This window comes from Hoplias malabaricus, chromosome X2 (assembly GCF_029633855.1).
Source record: "Hoplias malabaricus isolate fHopMal1 chromosome X2, fHopMal1.hap1, whole genome shotgun sequence".
NCBI classification, from domain to species: Eukaryota; Metazoa; Chordata; class Actinopteri; order Characiformes; family Erythrinidae; genus Hoplias; species Hoplias malabaricus.
Genome location: NC_089819.1, coordinates 42,746,893 through 42,764,943, shown reverse-complemented (window position 1 = coordinate 42,764,943; position 18,051 = coordinate 42,746,893). Strand labels below are relative to the sequence as shown.

The 18,051-nt window shown below is 37.9% G+C and overlaps 1 protein-coding gene across 1 annotated transcript in view; it reads right to left on the bottom strand.

Moving 5' to 3' along the window:
* The window catches only part of LOC136677239 (immunoglobulin superfamily DCC subclass member 3-like), a 110,517-nt gene extending 92,848 nt beyond the window's left edge, over positions 1–17,669 (bottom strand). Inside the window, exons 1-2 of the mRNA XM_066654712.1 lie at positions 17,436–17,669; positions 1,852–2,157 (exon numbers count right to left, since the gene is read on the bottom strand). Coding sequence (XP_066510809.1) covers positions 1,852–2,157; positions 17,436–17,499 — 370 coding nt within the window. The 5' untranslated portion in view covers positions 17,500–17,669. The remainder of the gene's footprint in view (positions 1–1,851; positions 2,158–17,435) is intronic.
* Between the last annotated feature and the right edge of the window lie 382 nt (positions 17,670–18,051).

The following is an 18,051-nucleotide window of genomic DNA, read 5'->3' as shown; positions in this document are numbered from 1 at the left end:
ATTCTGTCGTGTTTGTCAGCAGCCCAAATATGTGCAGTGACATGATTGCCGCCATGAGCTTTGTAATTAATAAGCTACGCCTTGCAAAAGCCTTTAACGACCCCCTGCGCTGTGCTATTGGCTTCAGTGGCAACCCTTCTTCGCCTCCTCCTCTCTCCCACCAGAGCAATACAGTCCTCCAGACGATGCCTTCTGTTTCATTCTCTCCTGTTTCACATCTGCAGCTGAGACTGGGGTCAAAAAGGTGAAGCTGTTTTTCAGATGGAGGCCACCAGGAAGATCACATGACGCAACGCTGTGTTTTTCAAGCCATCTAGACGCAAGCTGTGGACGTGAAAATCGGATCACACGACAATGCCCCCAGCATCGGTCCGAACAAGCGGCGATTCATGCGTTCACTCGGCGGGACAGAGGCAGCAGAATAGGAACGGAACGCCTCAGTGCCAGCCACCGGAGAGATGGCCATCAGCGACGGTCCAGATTATCACGGCTTGGACAAAAGCGCAGCCAAAGTAGCCCAGCATGCGGGGATTTAATGGCGGCGGTCAATGGCAGAGCGCAAGATTTAGCCATATTAATCACCACCCAGGCAAGAACAGGAGCAGAAAAGCAGTGCACAAAAGGAGCCTGAGTCCTACAAGCCAATTTATCTCCCGAGAAAGAAAGACCACATTGTCCCATGCATCAGACGCTCAGCCGCAATCCTGTACTTGTAAACTATCTTGGGATTCTTGAAGCAGCATGAGATTTTCAATTTAAAGTTCTACCTTTTTTAATGTAAAAGCTATTGGTGTAAGGACTTCACAACTTATGTATAAGCACTGAATATAATATGTATATAAAAAATACTTGAATATGTATGACAAGCTTACGCAAGTAAAATAAATATGTGAGGAAAAAAATTGTATAGACATAAAAGAACATAAAAGAAATAAATAACTGCTAATATTTTTTTATTTGTTTTAAGATTTACCTCTGTTTGTTCTCTTTTTTCTTTTTCCCATTTTATCTGCACAAACATGTATTGTTGTAGTATATGAAAATATGTACAGTACCAGTCAAATGTTTGGACACAACTTCACAACTTCACATTAGTCATTGGTGGAATAGGGCTATTCACTGCATAGAACTGTGTACCAGCCCTAGGTCTGCACAACCCAAGTCATGGTCTCAAACAGATTAAAAAGGCGAGCAGACTCTTGATGAGGCCAAATCTGTTCACTGAAAACCATTCCAGGTGACGACCTCATGAAGCCGATTGAAAGAACACCAAGAGTGCGCAAAGCTGTCATCAAAGCAAAAGGAGGCTACTATGAATAATCTAAAGTATAAAACATATTCTGGTTTGTTTAACACTTTTTTGTTTACTACATAATTCCATATGTGTTCCTTCATAGTTTTATAGTCTTTCATATTAATTTCAGATGTAGAAAATAATAAAAACAAAGAAAAAAACACTGAATCAGATGATGACATTCACACAATGTGCAAAATGGCCCAAAACAAAGGAAACCATCCCTGAGTGGGTGTGTTCAAACATTTGACTGGTACTGTATGCACATATTTACTTCAGGTTAATGAAATGGTAATGCTTAATGATTTTTCCTCCTATTTGTGTATGTATTTTTGTAAATGATTAGTTGTTATTTTTATTGTTTTATTACTAGTTATTATTTTACCAAAAGGATTCAAAACAACTATGTGAATATAATAGACACTTTTGGTGGCCCTATGCCCAGACTGTGTGATCAGCTGTCAATGAAAGCACATTCTGCATTGTGCATTCACACATACATCTCATGTACATCTTACCCGCAGCAATAGTGAGTAAGTTGGGAGCATATTACTTACTGGCAGCTTGTACTTTGGCCTTGCGGCTCACAACCAGCCCAAAGGAATTCTGGGCCACGCATTCATAGTCTCCTTCATCAGACGAACCATCAGACCTGCTCCTCTGGAAGTTTCTGATCAGCAGTGAGCCATTGATGAACATGGAGTAGTTCTGGCCCTCATGGAGAAAAGCTCCATTGCGCCTCCACTGTGTGGTGATTGGGGGGATTCCTTCCACCTGACAGTGCAGCATCAGTGGCTGCTGCTGGACTGCGATGATGTCAGTAGGCTCCAGTGTGAATGACAGCTCAGCTCCGGAAGTAAAACCTGAAAAAAAACACACAAACACATTTTTGCAAATGATTGGGAAATCCTTTTTCCACCTCACAGCACACAACAAATCAATGCCCAATACACAGTAGGCTCTAAAACAGCCAAGCATCCAAATCACACTCTACTGCAGTAACAGCCTCTACTATTCCAGGAAGGATTTATACTAGATGCTGGAACATTGCTGTGAGGATTTGATGGCATTCAAATACAAAAATATTACAAAAAATACTGATGAATGATCAGACATGGATCACAAACACTCCAAATCATCTAAAAGGTTTTAGATTATAGTTTAATTCCACAGTTTCTCTGCTCCACACTCCAATTCAGGGGTGTTTTTCAACCTCTCAAGGACATGGTGGAATTGGAGATAATGATTTTATGCCCATCAGCATAGTGCCCCATTTAATATAGAAGTTATACATATAAATAAGGTAAATTGTCCCCTAAAATGTTTTTTTAATTAATTAATTAAAAGTCTACAAACATTTGGATATATAGTGTCACACAAAGAGCTTATATTTTTTCTGTGTATCTTTGTCTTTTTTGTATGTATCAAGTCTTTACAGAACCAGTAACTACTTACACTTACTCAAGCACATATAGTCGATGGATCTGTAATTTGAAATCTTAATACATATATTTCTAATCAAGTATATTAGTATATTAGTAAAGGAATCTACTTTCTACAGAATTATATTTAAGCCATTCATACTAAGTCTTATAAAAGCATCACTTTATGATGAGTGTCGCCATACTGATATTGTACCCACCTCTACTCAAGACTACTTAATAGCTGAAGACTTAATCTGCACACAAGTCATCTAAAAAGAAGAACTGAATGCTTCATGTCATATATGATTGGTTACATACTTTTCTTTATGGACTGCCAAGACGCTTTAGAACAGAGATGAAAATGTCTTGAGCTACTACCCTACTATGTCTGTCTCCTTGAAAGATCCTGGTTTTAATAGATATTGAATGAATTATCGCCTGTGTGAGTGTGTGTGCATATGTGTGTTTGTGTGCTACTGATATAGAAGTGATAGCCTTCAGAAATATGCTTGTTTAAAGAAAGGCCTGAACGGATGAGGTGAATTCCACAAGCCTCGGATAGTTTACAAAAGGCCACGAAATGACCTTTAAATTACATGTTTTGAATAACACCTCTCTGCTAGGGATTGTAGCTAGGTGAAGACAGCATGAGGTAAGGTATGACAGAGAGAGAGAGAGAGAGAGAGAGAGAGAGAGAGAGAGAGAGATGGAGGAGGGTTCTCTCTTTTTATTTATGTGATCAATCACTGGTACCAACTAGGTTCAAAAATTAGTGGTTAAAATTAGGGAGAAACATATGAATTGGGTCTCAGAGGGTAAGAAGATAAGTAAAATATTCATTGTATTAGTAAATTAGAATTAGTTGTTAAAAGTCTACATTACTATTTAATGTGGAATGGGATAATCTGATTAAGAAGCCAGCTTCAACCTGTATATCACATACTGTATATGAAGATGATTTAATGTGTCTGTTCAATGGAAGGTCACGGAAACATTATTTGTGATTAAATCATTGAGACCATGTTTGGTATCTTTGTTTGGGTAAGTACTGCAGAATCTCACCCTCGCCCTTAATTGGACTCGGAATCAGAATGGCAATTGAGATCTGCATCAGAAAACGCTTATTCAGTGCTGTTACACAAGAAAGATATTTGTTCTATGAGGTAGGCCTCTTTGCACTGAGGTCATTAAGATCCCAGTAAACCAGAGCATATACTTTAATCAAAATGTAGTCACATTATGTTAAATACAAAAAAATAAATTATTTAGTTGAGTGGAATATAAACAGAGAATAAAAAGGTGAAAGACAGAAAGACAGAGAAACATGCATGCTAAAGTGAGAGAGAGACAGAGAAAATGAAACATACAAAAGGATGAGAAAAAACTGTAAATTATGGTGAGAAACAGAAAGGTTCCCACAACAGTGTCGGTGGTCTCTATCCTGCCAACAAAGAGAGAGAAAAACACACAGATTTACAGCAGAGGCAGTAAAAAATGAAGCATAAAAACTCCTGAGAAACTTCTTTATCTCTCTCTCTCTCTCTCTCTCTCTCTCTCTCTCTCTCTCTCTCTCTCTCTCTCTCTCTCTCACTCAGTCACTCACTCTATGTCTTTTTTTTCCTATCTGCCTTTCTCACTGATCCTCAAATTCTCTTTCTCTGAATCCCTCTCAGAACTCTAAATGAGCTCTAGAGATTTTTTCTTTCTATTTTTGTTTTTCATTACTGAATATTATGTAGAGCTGTGATTACATCAGACCATGCTGTTCTGATCTTCAAGTGGTTCATAAGAGCTGTGCTGTCTATTCTTACTGTTTTAACATTTAACTATTCGCAGACATTAATATCTCAGCATGAGCTGTGTCTAATAATGGCAGACAAGCATTAAAAATAATAAAGACAAGCAGCAATTCTGAGGCCACCATTCATTTAGTTCATTTCATGGCAAAATTACGTTTAAGCATTTTCAGTATGTTCAGTAAACTCAGAACATGGGATTCTGAACAGTCATGTAAGACCTAGTGGACCACCTTAACTTTCATCATTAATACAAAAGCTTTTTTTTTAGAGAGAGAGAGAGAAAGAGAGAGAGAGAGAGAGAGAGAGAGAGAGAGAGAGAGAGAGAGGTTAAAACCAATGCACTCTTCCTTCAAATTTGTAAAAAAAAAAAAAACGTATTCTGAGAAGTTTCTGTCCACCCTTCAGACTCATGACAAACAACTTAATATTTCAAGTCTGAAAGAATATTTGTTTAAAGGACTGAGAGCAAGAGCACATTAGATGGTACAAAATCAACATTACACATTACAAAACACAACTCTAGTGCACGCTGTAACAAAACAGCTTAAAATGCAATATATTAGAATATAACAAAGAACACCAATGTTCACATGACTGGCCAGACCACCTCCTCTCACTCTCCGCTGTTATCCGATCTTCAAGGACGAATGTATCTGTGCATTCTGGGCCAGCCCCTAAAGCCTGATATTTTAGGGACTGGAATGTGAGTGATGACACAGGAGGTCCTCTAAGGCTGACCCCTCCTGTAGTGCCCCTCTATATCCCTGCCCCCTCCCGGACCCTGTCCCAATCTGGCTGGATTCCTGGGCCTCAGGGCAGGGGCTGCTAATGCTCTCTGACATCAGCGCCTGAAACCCAATCCTTCCAGCACTGAGGTATTGGGGATTTCAGCTATACACTGTTCCGCTACTCACAGGCCTCAATCTGTTTACATCCTCTCACTTTGCTTCCTCTGCCTAATTCATCACCTTTTTCTCTCCAAAACCACAACAAGGAAAACATGTCCTGGTGTCAGGGCTGAACAAAGTAGAAATGTTTATTAAAGTAATTTCTTTTCATGCTGGTGTGAGTATGAGATCAGCTCTTTCTAGTGCTGAACATGACACAGTAGCACTGCATTTCGTTTCAGGTAATAATTCAAAGAATACCAGTGCGTAAAGTTATAAACTTAACAGAGAGTAAGAATAAAGACAAAGAAAGCAAATGACTACTGTTAGAAGTTTAATGACATGTTATGTAGGGTTGGGCTGTATAAAGATAATACTGTATACTGTATTAAAAAATGTGGACAGTATCTCAAAATGAGAGCGGTATTTATGTGTGTCAAATTTAAGAACGCGGCTAAAATGTTCATGTGCATTTAAGAGAGCCACAGGGAGGGGGCGCTGTGGGAGCTCAATGAATGCTGATGTCACGGTCTGAAAATGGTTGGAGCAAAACACAAGCCCAGTAGCCAACTGCGTCTGTAGGTTTAGCGCAGAGTTTGGGTTAAAAGAGAGAGGAAGAAAGCTGTAAAAAGACAAAATACTCAGAAAATCACTTGACTTTGTGCTCACAGGTATATGGTTTTATCCTCTAAATATGTGTTTTGAGCCTCAATTTGCTGAAAAATCTGCTGGGCTGTGCTAAACCACAAGTGCCTGTAAGGGCCATTTGTGCTTCTAAACAGTGTAGAACAATCTTATTTTGCTTATTTTAAAACTTTTCTCTTTCTCCAGCATCATTCACTGAAATTCGCTCTTTCAGAAATGGGTTTTTGTCGTCAACACATGTGTCAGTGTGCGCTGTTGGGCAATGTTTAACTAAATCCACTTGACTTTGTGCTCGCATATATATAAGGCTCCGCACAGCCCGACAGAGCACCCCCTCCCCACATTAATACCGTATACCGTGATAATATCTTGAGACAGTATGACAGTTTGAAAAATGTGGATGCCGACCATCCCTAATGTTATGCAAGTATTTTAAAGAAATGCAACACACCCGTGACCCATTAATTACATGCAACTGCACACAAAATGTTTGCCTACATGCAGAACATAAGGTACTGTGCATTATTTATATTTAGCATATCACCTACAGAAATGTATCTATATTATTTGTCAGAGTACAGTTACCTTGTGCAGATGCTAGACCTATGTGACAGTCACAGTAAAAGGTTTTGTTAAAATGCTAGGCTACTTTATTACCATTAAGACTTCATCTTAAAATTCTATGCTAAAACTGCTAGCATAAATTCCTTATAAGATGCTAGTCAGTGTGAAGGCTAGAGAATGTTTCTTTGTTGAATAAACTAGGCTAAATTTACCAGAGAATGATTCTTTGTTAAAATCTAGGCTAATAATATTTTCAGTGTGAAGCTACCTCTGAAATCTAGGCAGAAAATGTATTAAAGGAGAGGTCTACAAGCTACCATCAAAACTTATCATAAAATCTGGTTTGAAGGAGAGCTTTTGGAGAGATTATTTTATATGTTGCCAAGTTATGTATAGCTATCATTTTAAAAGTGACTTGTGATGACCCAAATTACATCGATCAATGATCTTTGAACAGTCCAGAAGATATTAAATTTCACACTGAATTTTTTAAATCTTTTGACAGATGTATTATACCTTCCACTCCAGGCCTGAAATAGCACTCAAATATATAGAATAATATGAATGTTTCTAATAATATAATGTTTCACCACTGTGATATATTCTAGGGATGCACCAAACATTTGAGAATCAAAATTATTTAGCTGAAAATGGCAAAAAAAAAAATTGAATCATTTATACAGAATAATTACTTTTTAATGCAGTGTTACATTTTTCTAGTTCCTGGCCATAGGTGGGAGACAGAGTGGAAATCTTCTCCTTAGCTTCAGGGTTAGATGTAACTGCTCTAGGGTAATACCCACTTTAACTTGTTATTATTTGCCAGCAAGTCCCACCAAAACACATTGTAGTTTCCCAGCTTTTATTCATTTTCAAGCATTCAAGGCAAAATAACTCACCAAATATGCATTGGTAGGTGGATTGGCTACTAAAAAGTGTTCATAGGTGTGAGTGTGAGTGAATGTGTGAGTTTGTGTCTCCCCACCATGACCCTGAACTGGATTAGCGGTTACAGACAATGAATTAATTAATAATTTATTTAAGTCACACTCACATATTTTATTTTTACATTTACTTTTTTTTTTGCTAATTTATATTAAGTCATATTTTGCTTTGTTGTTGTGATTGCTGGGATGTTAAAAATATTCAGTGTTAAATAAATTCTTTTAAATAGCAGTTAATCAATTTTTTTCTTTGAAAAACCAGATGAAAAAAATATTTAGCCTATTTAATCTATGCAGTGGTGAAAAAGTGGAAAGATTAATGAAACACTGTGAAAAAAACAAGTGTTCAGTATTCAGCCTTCAGTCAAATGTTAACTTTTGTTCGGGTTCAGTTTCAGGAAAAAACTTTCATTTCAGAGCATGTTTTCTATTAGTGATACTCTCACTGTTTGAGATAGAGGACGTGATTGCTTAGAGGTAGACAGTTAAGATTCAGAGTTTTTGCCAATTATTAAAAACATTAGGTCAAAGAATAGTACATAAATGTAGAAAGCAATAGAAGTAAATCAGTACAATTATGAATTGACTGCAGCACATTTATGTAATCTCTAAGTAAACAATTACAATTCAATTCAGGCAAGGTAGGAGGAAGATATATTTATATTTACAGACAACAGAATACTAGTATAGAGAACATTTAGAGACTACACATAAAAATATCCATTTACGGCATTAGGCCTATATACAGTACAAAGCTGTACTGTTTATCTTTCATATCTGTCCCATTCCAGACACCATTCAGTTCTATATTAAAACACTGGGTAGTTGTCCTGGTTGATTTTTAACAGAGAACATGCTGTCAAAGTTAACAGATCATTAATGACACATATCATTATTAATAAACATTAATAATTGACAATTTCAGTCATTCGTAGAAGAGCAGGCTTTTGGCCATAGAGTGTAATTTGAAAGTTGCAGCAATGTGTCAGTCTGGTGCTGATAGCGATGAGTAATGCTCCTCGACAGCTGAGAAAGATGGAGACAACGATGGAGAGCACAGCTGTATAGAGCAGAAGAAGCTACCCAGCAGCTCTTTATACTTACAGCTGATTTTAAACACATTTTCACATGACCCCCAGCACTTTCAACTGAGTTTAAACAAGGGAAAAACACCCTGGGGTTTAGCATTAACACTGTGCTGCTCCAACAGCAGCATGGCAGACACATATACTCACAAACATATACACACAAACACACATACAGCATCCTGTCTTTCCTTTACCCACAGCACCATACAGATAAAAACAAACAGATAAAGACACTACATGGAACCTCTGCAGTAAATGCTGAATCATGTACCTCGTCTTGTATTTTGGTGTGTTTCATGTACATTTCTAACATGTATGAATTAATGTGCTAAAATATTCATGATGCTTTTTAACACTCTGGTATTTATGAATGTGCATGCATGGCAAATTTAATGTTAAATGACATTTTTATGAATATCTTTGTAATAACAGCATAAAAATATGGTTCAAACATTTCCTGAAACTGTAAGGTCTGCCCAATAATTCCATCTTATTACGAGACTGTACATGACTCCCAATGGGGGTTATGAGGCTATAAAGAAGGGATGAAGTACACAAGATACAAATTATCTACCTCTCTCCACAGGGATGGTGGATGGTGGATTTGTGTGTCTATCTACATTTGGCTTGAAACGGACCACTCTACATGTGTTGAAGTTACAGACGTGTTTTCACAAGAGAAACAAAGAACTGCTAAAAGCATACTTTATGACCAAATGTCCTTATTTCACATATCTGCTCTAGGTCAAATGGAGCGTTGTTTTAGAGAGAACAGAGATTATTGCAACAAATGTATTTAATACGAATGAATAGAAAAAGATAAACAAAAACATTATAAACCATAAAAAAAGGACAAAAGTTATGTATATTCCATTCCACCTTCCCTTCCATTTGTCAGGTGCTGACAAACATTTTGACAATTTAGAGGTTGGCCATAAGCTTGTTAACAATGAATTTACAAACTAAAGAACAGTTTTTAAACAAAAACAACATAAACTGTAGAGGTTTTTGGGACTCTCAAGACCCTCAATTAGGAGTGGGCAATATGGCCCTAAAATGATATCAAAATATTTCAGGCGATATGATTTTGACCATGATGATTTTGACGATAACAATATTTTTGGCGATGTGACAAAACCCTGAATAATACTTGTATTAATTTCAAAAACAGACTATTGCAACAAAATCAATGTAATATTGATACGAATTATTAAATTAAATATATTTAATATATTGATAATATTAAAGGCCTTTTTTTTCATATCTAAAATAATATCATGGTTTATTATACATCTGATATTATATAATCAAACCACCTCCACAAGCAAATTCCTCCACCTCAGAGCTGCTTTCCATTGTACTTCACTGGGGTTAAATGACTCATGCAAAGAACTTAAGCCGTATTATGTGTAACTGCATGACATCATTATGTAAACAAGTCTGAATATCATTAATATCACAATACTGATTTTTTTTATCGTTTTAAAAATTATGACGATATTATTGTGAATGATATGATATGGCACAGCCCTACCCTCAATTGGTATTTGCATTGACCAGATGTAAATTTTATTTCAACATACTATGCCTTTATTACTGTAAGTTACTTGGCTACCTTGTGCTTTATGCCATTCAAAAACCCTCCGTAAAAATTACTCTTGATGTGTGGCCTAAATTGATGTTTGCATCATTTTTGTGACATCATTTTCATTAAAAAATAAATAAATACAAATGAAAAATACTTTGAAATATATAAAGCATCAAACATATCCTGGTTTGTTTAACACTTTTGTTTACTACATAATTCCATATGTGTTCCTTCATATAGTTTTAATTTCTTCCATATTAATTTACAATAATATAATAATATAACATACATATATAATATACATAATATAATGTAGACAATAATAAAAAAAAAACAAAGAAAAAACATTTAATGAGATGTTCACTGGTACAGTACATTCACAATATGCGGAAATATATATATGATTTTCTTTATGGGCCCTTTTACTCAGAACCTTTGAAGCTCTACCTAACAGAAAACAATAGTGAAAAAAATCTCAAGCTCAGTCATCCAAAGCAAAGTTATAAGAATAACAATGCTTTTTGTGGTTAGCAAAGGTTGTTTTTGTCACAGCAATCAATCCAAATATTAAGGACTTTTAATAAAGCTTGTCTAATACTGTTGTTTTTGCTCCTGACATTTTCCAGGTAATAAAATCTGGTTACAAGCCTTGACAGGGCATTTCAGGACCTTTTAACATCACTGAATTTCTGTATGTGCTTTTATCCAGCTGTGCACAAGCAGCAACAGAGTAGAGCAAGCTGCATTGGCCTTCTGCTCTTATCCATTCAGCACGGTAATTCAATCAAACCCTCAGTCAAAATATCAGCTGTGTGGAAATACCATCCCTGCAGTCCTCCATGACCTTGAGTCAGAGACATACTACAGCACATTCTCTTAAATCTGACTGACACACACACACACACACACACATACAGCTGATACTCACCTTTCATTTTAAATACTTTCCACTCAAACTAAATGGAACACATTTCTACAGATCTGAAAAAAAATCCATTTGTTTCTGTCCTCTGTGTGCATTACACTCTGGTAAGTGTTTGAAACATATTTTACAAGAAGACAACAAGACCAAGCACACCACAGAAAAGATAAATGGATACTTATCAAAGAAGATGCTGGTGTTCCCAGAACACTGCCTCAACATCATTGCTTTCAAAGTCATCAGTTTTTGAGATTCCTTGGATCATAACATGCAGGAAATGCAGCCAGCTTCTAAGACTGCACTTCTGAAGTGTGGAATATCCCTAAATATCAATGAAAAACTTAAAGCAGATCTCCAGGATAGAATGAAAACTGTTATTAAGCAAATGGACTATCAATAATATATTTGCCAATAATATAATGAAATTAATAAAGTGTGGTAGATAAATACTTGTAATCACATATAAATTGACAACATCAACTATTCTAGGGAAGTGCTGTTCTCTCTGGTTTGTTTATGTTCAGAAGATCCATGTCTTTTAAGGTGGAGTGGTATGTTTGAGGAAAAAAATACTGTTGTTTGTTGGTGGCTGAAGTTTGGCTAAGTTCTAATCCACTGTTTGAAGGACCACAGAATCTCATTTGTAACTTGAGTTGTTTAGTTATGTCTGCCTTTCCTTTCATGCAGTTAGTGGTCTCCTGAGTCAGTTCCTACTTAAGTAATCTGAAACAGAAAAAATAAGAGCAATGTCCTAATCCTGGTTCATGATTTCCAATGTTTGGAGGTCTCTTCATTTTATAAACATCTCCAGATGCCGGTTCTCTGTAGTGAGCATATCGAACCAAGACCCTTGGTTTTTTAACCCATTTATAGACACTGGGAGTTCATAAACACATTAGACCGGTAGCACCAGGGACCATAATGTTGTAGGTCAGCCCTGGTTTTCCCCACAATGTCAGGACGTTTTCTGGCCTGAAATATGTATGAAAAGAAACAAAACATACACATTCACACACACTTTGTCATCCTCATAGCTCAATCCCAACACACACACTCACACATACACACACACCCACACCCTCTTCCCAGGCATTCACTCTGACAGTCCTTTTGCCATTGGGGTGGCTTGTTTTGACTGCTCTTGTTTAGAAGGCTGCCAGCTTGTCAGGCTGCTTGCTGCATGGCTTTCAACTCCTGTCAGGACTTACAGCAGCTAATCCTGATGCTGTGAAAGGCCACAGAAACTGGCCCAAATCATATTACACTGATCCCCATCACCAAGCCTCATTCATTAACCTTACCCCACCACCCCCAAAAAAAGCTCTGCAAAATACAAGCAAACAGGTTTTCTATTACCAGTTTGAATGACAGTCTGTTACTTCAATATTTAAATATAATAAAACAACTCAAAATTAACTTCAGTAGTAATTCCAACCTTGTCCATTCACTGCCAACATTATGAGCTGCACTAAATTTACAAGTCCATTGTATGTGTGCCCAGTAACAGAATAAAGCTCATCTTTTGTAGTGACAGTTCGTTAGCCAATCTCTTTTTCCAATTATGGGACTATACAAAAATAAACTGAGAATCTGAGAAACCTCATTCTTGTTTCAGACCCTAAAAAAATAGACAGGATGTTCCTGTCCATCCTTCCATTGGGTGACGACAACTCAAACTTATGGTTCTAAAAATGTGCAGCAGTCAAATCATTTACTGAAGAAAGGAAAGTGACAAAAATGAACTATGCACAGCACACCCCAGAGGTCAGACCCCAACATCCTTGATCAAGAATGTGTTAAAGCAGAAAATGAAACCAGCTTCTGAACCATAGAGTGGAAAAACACTTCTCCTTGAAGTTCCTTCGAAAAGCAAATCTAATAAAAAAAACTGGAAGCTGTAATAAAAATGCTGTGTTCTCTCTGTGTCAGTGTGGGTTTCTCCCATGGAGACACACATTGGTAGGTGGATTGGCTACTCAAAAGTGTCCATAGGTGTGAGAGTGTGAGTGAATGTGTGTGTGTGTCACCCTACGAAGGACTGGTGCAACCTCTGGAGTGTGTTCCCATCTTGTGACCAGTCATTCCAGGTAGGCTCCAGACCCACCAGACCCTGTACTGGATAAGTGTTTATAGACATTGAATGAATGAATACTTCTTTAATAATGAAAGTGCTTGGAGGAGAATGCCAACTGCCCAGGTTTGTCACATTGGCCAACAGGCACCTGCACTCCCCAGCAGTGTGCTTGTGTGATTGGGATGCATGCCATGCTTCTCACCCAAACAGAGCATGGCCAGTTGGCTTTGGATGACTGAGGTATCACTGGGGATTTAAAAAAAAAAAGGTTCTTTAATATTATTTTTATTTTGTTGAATATGTTTTACGATTGCTATACCTTTCACTGACAAATATAAAATTGCCATTTTGAATGATAATCAATTTAACAAAGGTAGGTTTCTGAATTCTATACTGTACTGTCCTTTATATGGCACTGGTATGGGTGCATAAGGAACAGGAGCATTGTTGGTGTCTTTACATAAGCCAGTGGCATTGCTAGCCTTGGGAAAATCAACCGACCAAAATTTTCCAGTCAAGGGTTAAAGCATGGGTTTGTGGTTAAAAACTAACCATTCACTAATGTCTGAAGGATGAAGGAAAACTAACTAACAATCGAACAGTCACAAGAACACAAAAACAACATACAAGGAGTAGAGTGTTGGAAACAGGTGAATTATAGACACAAAGTGCACACTGGCAAGTAGGTGTTAGTAATAAAGTGGACTGCATACAAAAGCTCTTTGTAGCCACAACAGTCCAGTGTGTCGATGCATTAATGTCTAGACTGGCAGCAGCACATTGTTTTCCTTTTCCTAGACATCCATCCAGGTAAATTATTAATCGATGGGATTCCATTCGGCCTCTTTAAACACATACGTCTCCCGGCCGGATGGGATGCCCTTCACCTCTCTACAACAGCAGGGCACCCCTTCTGCTCTCTGTATTGATCTATAATAAGCCTACAGTTCCTCTTGCAATCAAACAATGTCATGCAGCTAACGCTTCGGATCAAACCACCACAACAGCCTTGACACTGACAAAAAATTCTACACACATCTGAAGGAAAGAACAAGCCTCCCAGTCCAATTATCACCTCAGATAAGAAGAATCCTCCTTCGTCCAGCTCGACCGACTTGGAGTGTATTTCTATAAAAAATAAAAAGAGTGTATTTTTTATGCTGAGAACAGATGCTTCTTTACCAACGTGCTCTCATTATGCGATGCCCCACGAAGGACTTATCACTCTCTTTCTCTGACTCTACCCTTTTCTCTACTTCTCTCTCTGTTTCTGTCTGTCTTTTGAATGTAGAGGCTTGACGTTTCTGTGAATCAGTGAAAATCTGTGAATACACAAATCCCTAAATGGCAAGATATATCCATATATGATGAATTTATGGGGTACTAGCTTCTCGATTATTTAAAGAGAGATCAATTTAAAGATGTTTTATTGCTTCCAAAGCTGTCATTGCTACCGCTGTGTTCTGAGCAGGAAATTACTTAAAAAATATGGTATTCATTTAGATAAATACCACTGTCCAGAAGTGAATAAAGCAATAGCTAAAATTGTGTAATTTACAAAAATCAATATCTGGACATAGCTTGACATACTAAAAATACCCAGTGGTCTCTGTATCTCTGTACGCTCTCTGATACTACTGAATTGTCTACAGTAATTACAGAATAATACGTAATAAGAGATAATAACTGAGTATTAGGCCTGCAACTAAAGGGGTTAATTTAGCTTATGTGAGGAGGTTTGCTGTTCCTTATCATTAAAGCAAATTCAGCTACTGGTGATGCCTTTCTCAGCGTCTTCTGTGTGGTTCAATGTTTCAGTCATGCATGCGCATTCATTTCAGTAAATCGACTGTTTCTTGATACCTGTAATTTTGGAGCACATTTACAAAATAGGGCACAAATTGCATCTGAGAGAAAAAAAAAATTCTGATGTGACAACACACCCACTTCTTTCACCCAGGACTGCGTGTGATTGCCTTATTGACAGTCTATCAGTGCTGCAAACACAAATGATGTATTTTTCTGAGCACATCTACTTGAGAAGTTACAGAAGAGCTGGCCACAAGATGCTAAAGATACGACAGCGCATGAGCACATGGCTCAGGATCATGTCAGTAGGTGATGAAGTTGAGCAAACTATGAGGTTTATTTTTATGGCTCATCCACCTTTACACTACTTTAAAAGAGGGTCCTTATGGGTAAAGCCAAGCCTGACACATTGCTCACCCTGGCTGTCAATCATGGTGAACAAAGAAGCCAGAAAAATGTGAAAAAGAAGAGAAGTGAAGCCTTCACGTTTCATCTTTTCACTTGAACCACTCCCCTCCCTCCAAACTACACCAACAGACGGTCAATCAAAGCCCCCTGGCAGCCTCTGACAGATAATGGCCACAAACTGCTAGAGCCAAAAGACAGGAGGCATATTTCTGCACGGACAGCACTTAATGCGATTGGAAATCTTTTAAAAAAAAACACATGTATGTGGCTTTGACTTGATATCTTTACTGTTTTCCTATTCTTCTTAATCATCATCATCATCATCAAAAAAAAAACACCTTGGTATAAACTGTGTGTTTATCATGAGTGAGGAACGTGTGAGGGCAGATCAAATGGCAGACAATGCACATAAACAGCCAAAGCGAGGGAAGAACGTAGATGAAAGGAGATCTTGCAGTTGGAAACCATATGATATGAAGAGCATGAGCAAAAGACTTTAAATATAGCTTTAAATATAGTCGTACAAGGCCATCAATCTCAGGCTGCATTTCCATACCAGAGAAGATGCAAAAGAGGAAGCCTAACAATAACACATGCAGAGAACTCCCTGGTCCTTTAACATGACACAAACACACACATCCATTACCACATTATTCTCATAAACGTTATTATGGTCACAACTGTAAACAACTTGCAAAACCAGAAAGACCCTGGCTCAGAGTATTAATGGACAGATTGCTAGCCCCAAATTAAGATTAAACCATTACTTCATGTAATTTTGAACTAATTATATAATGTTGTTTGATTAATTATAGAATTTAATATAATTTTGAATTTCCCTTGACTTTGCAGTTTATTCCTAAACTAGGTGTCCTTCAAAAAACTATGACCCAGTTAAGACTGGGAAACAAAATATTCTGAGATCTTCTGAGATTCTGACAGGAACTGACACTGCAGTCCAGATCTAGGATCTGGGAAATTTACCCCAAATGATCAAGTGACCCACAGCAATTGAGGAGTTTTCCATCCGTAACGCATCAAAGACCATTCTCAGAAGTGAACTGAGACCAGGAGTGTTTACACTCGGAGTAATTGAGTCAATGTGTGATATGATTTTGATGTTTCCCACACATTTAAGGGGCTAAAGCAGTTAAAATAAATTGTTCATTTCACATGTCTAGATACCAACACACCTCAGTGACCTGACTAAAAACCTTCTAACAAATCTAACAGTGGTAAAATAGTACACCCTGTGTTCATTTGTATAAAAATAATCAGACATGTAGAAATATGACTTTTTGTTACATCATTACTCAGACGCTTCGTTATTGCAATCAAAATTATGGTTCTCTGAAATGCAGGTTTCATTACAACAGAGCATAAATAGTTCTGTTTTGGGCTAAGTGCTGTACAGTGTGTGAAATTTAGATTAAATGAGGGCACATTTGTCATTGATGCGAAGAACTAAACTGTCCCGCTTTTTTAGAATGTTGATAAAGGTGAGTGAGTGTGAATGTGTGTGTGAGATGCATAAGATACTTTGCCCTATTAGTCTTTTCCTTAAAAAACTGTGAGTTTTAAATGCCAATGTTATATGTCTTAAAATATTGTAATATGCACTGTTTACATATATCATGTATATGTGTTGTGATATATTTTTGGGCAGTATCTCCCACTCCAGTGTGAGAATTAAGTTAGGACATTAAATGTAGGGATAGTCCCTCATTTTGGGTTTTTTTCCGAGTTCTGCAGGCTGTAGGTTAACCTGCAGGTATTGGTGACTCCGGTGCTTGTGTAAGCAGCAGTAGAAAGAAAGCTCTGCTGATGTAATGGATGTGAACGTAAAAGCACTGGAGCGTCCCCGCTCCTCAGCAGCAGGTCAGCAGGTTCACGTCCAGCAGAATCGACTCCAAAAATATATATCTCCACACAAACACAGAGAGCCCCCTTATAGACCCCCAGCATCAGTCATGGTGCAGCAGCACTTACCAAACACAGTCAGCAGCCAAACTCCCAGGAGCCGCGCGGAAAGGCGGCGCCCATCCGCGGCCATCGGGTCCGTTTAACACCGCTCCGTAAATCCACAAACAACAACGAGCTCAGGAGAACACACGCGCATCCGACCAGAGAGCACAGACACTACACTCGCGCCATTTCACTCATTTGTGAGGAATCTCTCTCTCTCTCTTTCTCTCTCTCCCTCTCTCTCTCCCTTTCCCCCTTGGTTCTGTATTAAATCCGCTCTGTTCTCGCGCTGCTTTCTGGCTCGCACGCGCGTCCACGCTACTGCTCCTCAGTAGCTACACACCGCCTCTCCCACCGAGAATCTCTCTCTCTCTCTCTCTCTCTCTCTCTCTCTCTCACACACACACACACACCCTAGTAGCGTGTATATATCTGTGATCCTCTCTCCCTCGCTCTTGTTCAGTGCGAGTTTCTCTCTGTCTCTCTCTCTCTAACATGTTTTTGCTCTTTCTCATTCATGCACATGGTTGCTAGTGTTTATAGTTTTACCAAAAGAGCAGCCACAATTAACCTTTAAAAATGACAACATAGCTCCACGCTGTAAGAGTATAATATGCTGAATAATAACAATTCCAGTAAA